Below are 8376 nucleotides of genomic sequence, written 5' to 3'. Positions count from 1 at the left end.
CAAATGAAAACAACAAAATTTGACAAAAAATTCGAATATTGAAAGCATAATATAATTAAAATTCAAAGAATACATTTAAATATTTGATAGTTAATAAATATTAATTAGTAATATGTCAAATTTGATTAATGATCCACATAAAAGAGTTAGATAATTTAATATTATTATTTTTAAACCATCCTCTTTAGTTGTACCGTTTATATAGTTTAGAATTTTTTTTTAAATTCTACTATTTACATTTATTTATATGATTAAAACAAACTCTATTTATGTAATCATTTTTAGTAACATGTTTAAATTTGTTATTTTTCATTTTAGAATATGTTTACAATAAATTGATTCTTAATAGATGATTAAATTTATAATTCATTATCATACTACCAAAATTTCAAAATTAAAGAAAATAAAAAAGTTTTCTTACAACATTGGATTACCATTTCTTTTTATTCAAAATCGATATGAATGTTTTAAAATGAAAATATCATTTTTTAAAATTATTTCAATTACTTATATTTTTTTTTAATTTTCACAAAAATAAGATTTTAAGTATAAATTAAGTAATTAAAAATTCATACTCATCGAAGCTTTAAAATTAACTAATAATAAATTTAAAATAAAAATTTTTTAAAAATTAATTTTTATTATTTTTTTTCCTTTTTACTTCTTGTTTAATATTTTTGGGCTTATATATATATATATATATAAATTTTCTTTTAAATTAAATACGTAGGCACGTGTAAGAAAAAGCATATACTGCAAAAGGAAGTGAAAATCAACAACTACGAATCCAACCACATAAATCATAAACCCTCCGCAACCGCCTTCGCCTCATTCCCTAAAACCCTAATCCCCTCTTCACTCCCACCGAAAAAACAAGGGCCTGAAGATGTTGAGCAGAATCCTCAGGAGGTCTTCTTCTCAAGCCCCAAGGTGGGCTATGTCCGCTTTGACCTCCATCGAAACGGTTTTACACCATCAGTTCTCATCGGCGGCGACCTGCGTTGTTGTGCCCAGAAATGGCGCTGTCTCTGGCGAGAGCAGACCGAGAAGCTCCAGTGGATTTTATAATGACAACAAATGGAGGGGCTTCCATGTGCAATCGAGGCCCTTGGATTTCAAGGCGTCTCCGACGTCGCAGGCAGAGTTCGCGGTAGACGATTATGGCTTCGAGGAAGAGAAGGGGTATGGTGGAAAAGGGACTGCGAGTATGAATAGTGGAGAGGAAGGGCTTGAGATTGGAAAACTCGGAATTTCTGAAGAGATTGTTTCAGCTTTGTCAAAAAGGGGTATCACCACACTCTTTCCTATTCAGGTGATCATTCTATTCTTTCTCATTTTGCTTTTCCCTTTTCCACTTCTGCCATTCATTGTCAAAATTCTCATATATTCTTTTTTCCATTCCTTTTTTCACTTAAATTGGAAATTAAATAAAATGAAATAGAAAGCTGTGCTGGAACCAGCGATGGAAGGTAGGGACTTGTTTGGACGGGCTAGAACAGGAACAGGAAAGACGCTTGCGTTTGGAATTCCCATCATTGACCGAATCATTCAGTTCAATCAAAAGCATGGGTTTGTTGCCTTATCACTGCTATTCATTTCTTTAATTCCATTCGCAATTTGCTTACCTTATTCATTACATTTATTGTATAATGTTTGAATTTTTTCTAGACGGGGTCGAAACCCTTTGGCCCTGGTTATGGCTCCAACAAGGGAACTTGCTCGCCAAGTTGAGAAAGAGTTTCGTGAGTCAGCACCCAGCCTGGATTCAATATGTCTATATGGGGGTTCACCTATTATGCGCCAAATGAAGGAGCTTGATTATGGTGTTGACGTTGTTGTTGGCACACCTGGCCGCATCATTGATCTCATGAAGAGAGGTTCTCTAAACTTGTCAGAAGTTCAGTTTGTTGTTCTTGATGAAGCTGATCAGATGCTTGGTGTGGGCTTTGTGGACGATATTGAAACAATCTTCCAGAGGTTGCCACAGAATAGGCAGAGCATGTTGTTCTCTGCAACAATGCCAAGTTGGATTAAAAACCTCATCAGGAATTACCTCAAAGATCCACTGACTATTGATCTTGTGAGTATTGGAGTTCATTTCAGGCATGCAAAACCTAATAATGAATTTTAATTTGATGTCAATAGGCAACAGTAAAACTAGTTTTGTACCAACCATATTAATGGTATAGTTGTCCAAATGGGTTCTAGATTCCTATTATTGTTGCATTTTTGTGAGATTGTAGCAATGACTTTAGGTAATATATTTTTTTTTTCATTTATGTAGTCCTAGATGGTTTGCTTATTATTGCTGCAAGGAGTTGCTGATTTTTAACATGTACTTTGCATTTAGGTTGGGGATTCTGATAAGAAGCTGGCTGATGGAATCACGCTTTATTCAATTGCCTCAGACATGTATGAAAAAGCATCGATACTCGGTCCTCTTATAACAGTATGAATCTAGAGCTTCTATTAGTCATATTTAAGCTTTTACAAACACTTTATTTGTATTCCTTTTCACAAATTGTAAATCTTGCTGAGATTTTATAGTTATTGTTACTTCCACCATTTTGACATGCTTGCTCTAAGCATCAAATGTGCGATTGTCAGGAACATGCTAAAGGAGGAAAGTGTATTATTTTCACTGAAACAAAACGTGAAGCTGATCGATTAGCATATGCCATGGCAAGAAATTTTCGATGCGAGGCTTTGCATGGGGATATCTCACAGAGTCAGAGAGAGAGGACCCTTTCAGGCTTCCGAAATGGAAATTTCAATATATTAGTTGCCACTGACGTTGCTGCCCGTGGCCTTGATGTTCCAAATGTTGATCTGGTAAATTCTGTTTATTTGCTTTGTTGTTTCTTAGGCAGGTATGTGTGATTTGTTACCTAGTTCATGGGTGGAACTTTACCATATGGTTTACTTCTTATAAGGCCCAATATTTTTATCAAGATGAGTAAGTTATTCTTTTTCGCTTAGGCATGGTTTACTTGTCATTTCAACAGGGTTTATTGCGTGGGCCTCCTATTAGAATTGTCATATTGCATGGTAGTTTTTGTTGAATTTAATATATTTTAAATATTTTGGAAGTCCAGATAATTGAAAATTGGATAAAGTTGTATATTTTTCACCCCCTAATTCTCTTCTTCTTCCCCCTCCTAGTCCTCTCTCTACCTCTCTCTTTGCATTGTTTGCCCCATCTCTCCCCCCTCTATAAGATTGCTGCCGTCTTGGGAATGTTTCACAACATTTGCAGAGTCTCCTAATTCCCTTTGTTGATTTCTCTGCTGCTGCAATAGGGTAATTCTAGATTTTAGAGCATAATAATGGCTTCTGCATCTTCCTATCTACAGCCTAATTTTTCCATTGTGTTCTTAAAAATTTTGCCATGTTTTTCCTTGATTTGACATTGTGCAAACCTGCACTGAAGTTTGATTGCTTACATGGGGGGTGAATGATGATGGGTAGGTTTTGTGTTATCTCCCGCATTCTCTCTCTCTCTCTCTCTCTCTCTCTCTATCTCCCCCTCCCCTATCCAGCCATCCATCCATCTATATATTTCTGTGTGCACGTGCGTGTTTGCGCGTGCAAATGCATGCACTTTCTTCGGTTCCTCTCTCATCTTTCTCCCTCTATCACATTCCATCTGTCCATCTATCTTATCTATTTATCTATGTGTGTGTGTGTGTGTGTGTGTGTGCATGTGTGCATATGCATGCACTTTCTTCAGTTCTTCCCTCATCTTTCTCCCTCTATCACATTGCTGCAGTATCTGGGGAATGTTTCACAACATTTACACAGCCTCCTAATTCCCTTTATTATAATAGTAATCTTCTAAATTATTCTGGAAACTATACTTATTTTAACCCTCAACCTCAACACAAAATTGCTAAAAATTGAAAGGATGAAACATAATTGTGAGAATGCAAAAATGTTTATGCTTTCTTGACTATTAGGTGTAGTTGATTTTTATAATAAATGAAACTGAATGATTGATTTTCTGAAGTAAATAGGCATTGTCTCTGTCTTCTCTTCCAGCTTCAGAGATGCCTACTTTATTGTAATATTTGTGCTAATTTGCTGCCCATTACTGCCGTAGACTGCTCCAATTGGTGTCAAAGCTAAATTTCTTCTCTGCCTTATTTCCTTAACCTTGCATGAGTTCCTTTAAGAAATCTTTTCCACTTTGTTTGGACAAGCATTATATCACTATCTTTAAAATCTTCCGTTGATGTTGATTTGAAGAGAATTGTCATTGTTGTTAGTTTCCAAAGTTGATTTTTTGGATGGACTTGCTGAATATATGTTAGCAGTGACCTCCCCATCATTGCTTAGCCTAGCATCTTGTGGTAATGGTATGAAGTCTTCATCTTTTCCAACCTGAGGAGATCAGGAAATTTATGCGGGAGAACACCACTGCTTTTTAGAATTCTGTTTTTATTATTTAGTTTAGCATCTTTTAAGGCTTATTTAGCATAAACAAATAAGCATGTGATTTTGAAAGTTATCTGAGTGTTTAGACTTTAGATTAAAAGGGTTTATCTGTATTCAGGGACTGGGGCTTATTGCTTGGTGTAACCCTAATATATTCTTTAAAAGTATTTTGCTGGCTCTAAATTTTTATTAGAAGTACCTTTTACGTAAGGTTTTTACAAACCTGTATATTTATCTTTAATTCAGCATCAGCCTAGACCCTAATTTCTATGCTGTTTTGTTTCTTTAACTTCTACTGCAGTGGCGGATGGAATTTTGCGGAAATTGGGGTCCCTCCCATGAAAATTTTAGAAAAATACACATCATATGGTTTGGTATTTAATGGGAATCCACTATTGTATTATTTCATGCATAAACAATAACAAACATGCCCCTAGACTCTCCTATGCATGTACAAAGAATTGTTGGACTGATAAAGAAAGAAAAATTGAAAGGCTCTTGGAGACTTGAAAAATTCTTTATGCATAAATAAAAGTGTCTTTAATAGTATTAGCAATTATGTTGTTCCATGTTATTTTCAAAATATAAAAGCTCATCACGGACGGTATTTTTTTTTTTTTTTTATACTTATAGAAGTATAACATACTTATTTTTTTTTCATATTATTTATTTTTATTGCTTCTTGTGAACTTAGTGTACAATTATAGGGACTCTGCCAATGTCATACTACATAATTTGCTTCCAACAAGTTTCTCTCAACCTCTCTGCCGATTGCTTCATTTTCATGCTTGATATTTAGTTATGGCTCTTTTTGGTTTTTTACTTGCAAATTATTTCTTGAAAAACTCTTGCTGTGTTTTTGAGTCCCTTGGTGTTTTCCTGGTAAAAGGGGGAAAAACTCACTTTCCCTTTTTCAAGGAACGACTTCCATTTTCATGATAGGAAGTCATTTATCCTCTCTCTCTCTCTCTCTCTCTCTCTCTCTCTCTCTCTGTGCTGACTTTTTTCCTATCTACTTTCCTTGTTTTAGGTAATACATTATGCATTGCCAAACTGTTCAGAGACTTTTGTTCATCGATCTGGCCGTACTGGCCGTGCTGGGAAGAAAGGAACTGCCATTCTTATTTACACAGAGGATCAGACTAGGCAAGTTAAGATCTATGAGCGGGAAATAGGGTGCAGATTTACACAGGTTATAATCAGTGTCCTTTATGCATTTGCATGTAGTAGATTTGTTCTTTACTGTAGCTCTTCCGATTTCATGTATATATATTCATTGCATGATGCACAGAGGATTTATGTTATGACTGCATGGTGTCTTGTACTTCTCTTTCTTGATTATATTCCACAAAATTTCTGTTGAGAATCATCTGTCAGTAAATATCAACGAATTAGTATGCAAACAAATTGGCCTGAAAAAAGAAATTGAAGCAGAAGAATTTTTCTTCATTATGAGATTATTGCGATTAGACTTCATGTTGCAGTGCTGTTTACTTTAGTTTCTTCATGACCTGACAGTCAAAGTTTGAACCTTTCTTTGCTTTCCCTAGACTGTGCTACATTATTATCTTTCTCAATAGATGCAGAGGATTGAGATTTTCCTGAAATATCAGATGCTGTAACCTTTTTGAAGGATAGCAAAATAGAAAATTAAATAAAAAATACAGATTATGGAGCTTTTGTATAAAGCGGTTAAATTATTCATGGTATGGCCAGTATTAATAATTTTGTACGTGACACAGAATACCCCAAACTGATTCTTTTTTTAATGATGTCGTACATCATGTCATAAGGATATATTTATGCAACTTTCAGTTGTTTGTGATGTGCTCTTTTTGGCTCCAATAATCATGTGAAGCTTTTCCATATGATATGTCTGTGTAATTGACGTTCTCTATTCCATTTTGTGTAGCATGGAAATCTGTTTCATTTTCATGTGCTTCTAGTGTGTCAGATATTTTGTATGGTACATGTGCATGTTGTATTGTTTGCATCGGAACTTCAATTGGGACTTGGTTGACTTGGTGGTTTACTAACATGCTGTGGTGTTTCAGCTTCCAAGGATAATGGTAGAGAGTGGAAGCATGGGCATGATGAATGATATTGGTTCTGGTGGTCGATTTGGAGGTGTGAGAGATCGTCGATTTGGTGATACAGGTTTTAGCCGAGCTGGTGGTCATGGGGATTATGGGTCTTTTGGAGGAGCAAGAGATCGTCGATTTGGTGATACAGGTTTTAGTCGGGTTGGTGGTCGTGGGGATTATGGATCTAATCATCCCAGGAACCCTGGATTTGGCCATTCTAGTGGTCGTGGCCAGTTTTCTGGTCAATTGAATGGATCTGGTTCCTTTGGTTTTAACCGAAATCAACCAGGGAATTTTAGTGGTTCTGGTTTTAGTGAACGTGGTAGATCAGATCGTTCTAGTACCTTTGCAGACTTTGGTTCTGGTCGTTCCAGTGGATTTGGTGATAGTAATTCCAGCCGAACTAGTGATGGATTAAATGATCCTCGTTCTAGTCGATTTGGGAGCTTTGGGGATTTCCAGAGTGATAATTCTAAAAATGGGAGAAGATAAGTCCGAGTAAATAAGTGGTAAGCTTTATTACTCCTTTTGTCATGAATTTTTATTTTGAAATTATCTCATGCAGTTTTTATGTGAACACTTGTTTTAAACAAAGTAGAGAAAATGGAAAGTGCTTTTAATCCTCTCTCTCTCTCTCTCTCTCTCTCTCTCTCTCATTCACAAGTGAATTATATGGTTTTGTCCTGTTCATTCATTTGAATATGGAGGTGTTCAATGCCATTGGGTGTTCATGGCTTGCTTAACTGAACAATTATTATTATTATTATTATTGTTATTATTATTACTGCTATTACTATTACTACCACTACTATTATTATTTGATTATTCCATTGGGCTTTTTTTTTTTAAAACTGACTATTCACAGACGGTTATTTGTTAATCAATTAACATTATTTAAAAGCTGTTCAGTTATTTTTGTTTGCTAATGACCTAAATTTATAAATTTCATCTATGAAAGCATCAATAATGGTTATTTTCTGAAAATTTATGTCCATATAAAAACACAATTAATTTAACTATTATTACAAAGTACAAGTATATTTCTTACTGTTATAATTATATTATAATCTTTTAACATGTAGTTATATAGCATATTGAAAAATTAAATTACATATTCATACAAAGTTGTGGTTGAAATCTGAAAACATTGCAAGAGAAGATATTTAATGAGAATTTGGTTAACTAGTTTTGTAAAATGAAGACTACTGATTTGTTTCAATTGGTTGTTTTGGTTAACGACTTTATCAATTTGGTTTTTCATTTTGGACATACCTCTGATTTTGATGCTCTAGTCCGATGAATGTTTAACCTATTCGATTTCAGACATTCATACGCTTGCAATGACAGCTGAAAGGCCGGCAATGGACAGGGTCAGATACATGTAGCGGTAATGGTGCTGGTAGAAGTAAGGTTAAGAAAACGTTACTGGATATTTAAGGATCAAGAATCTTTCTTTTGTTGTGTTTATTATCAATTATATGGAGGAAAAACAATAATTCTTGCTCAAGATATTAAGACGAGTGTTTTGACATGTAATCTAATGTTATTATTATTGTTCTCAAATCGAGCCATGCTTCCATAACTAAGTATAATACTCTGCGCGTTCAAAATTAGTAGGGTATTGGCATTAAAATGTCAATTTTTTGTGTTTTTGGGTTTTAATCCAATTCTATATTTTTTGGTGTAACAAGTTAAAGTCTGAAAGTTTTTGGTGATTTTATTTAAATTTGAAGCTGATATGGTATGTCATTTATAATATTTTATTATTTTCAGATTCAACAACTATGAATAAATGTACTAATTAATTATAATTAGAAACACTAGTTTCCATTTCTTTGAATACTAAACAAATAATGAT

At 34.3% G+C, this 8376-nt stretch overlaps 1 protein-coding gene across 1 annotated transcript; it reads left to right on the top strand.

Annotated features, from left to right (window-relative positions):
• The first annotated feature begins 773 nt into the window (after window positions 1-773).
• LOC110622789 (DEAD-box ATP-dependent RNA helicase 9, mitochondrial) lies at window positions 774-8081 on the top strand. The gene is made up of 8 exons (XM_021767424.2): window positions 774-1312; window positions 1442-1569; window positions 1669-2080; window positions 2351-2449; window positions 2608-2832; window positions 5465-5626; window positions 6489-7027; window positions 7842-8081. Exons 1-7 carry the CDS (start codon window positions 887-889, stop codon window positions 7008-7010), a joined length of 1974 nt encoding a protein of 657 aa, XP_021623116.1. The 5' UTR covers window positions 774-886; the 3' UTR covers window positions 7011-7027; window positions 7842-8081.
• The last annotated feature ends 295 nt before the right edge of the window (window positions 8082-8376 follow it).

This window comes from Manihot esculenta, chromosome 9 (assembly GCF_001659605.2).
Source record: "Manihot esculenta cultivar AM560-2 chromosome 9, M.esculenta_v8, whole genome shotgun sequence".
Taxonomy (NCBI): domain Eukaryota; kingdom Viridiplantae; phylum Streptophyta; class Magnoliopsida; order Malpighiales; family Euphorbiaceae; genus Manihot; species Manihot esculenta.
Note: the sequence above shows the minus strand (reverse complement) of the source record. Positions and strands in the feature narration are given on the sequence as shown.

What these genes read in the sequence shown, in the direction of transcription:
- LOC110622789 (XM_021767424.2), top strand. Translation starts at nt 887, where the DNA reads ATGTTGAGCAGAATCCTCAGGAGGTCTTCTTCTCAAGCCCCAAGGTGG. An exon ending in CCACACTCTTTCCTATTCAG is followed by an intron (nt 1,313 to 1,441) that starts GTGATCATTCTA and finishes AAAATGAAATAG; the next exon opens with AAAGCTGTGCTGGAACCAGC. An exon ending in CAGTTCAATCAAAAGCATGG is followed by an intron (nt 1,570 to 1,668) that starts GTTTGTTGCCTT and finishes AATTTTTTCTAG; the next exon opens with ACGGGGTCGAAACCCTTTGG.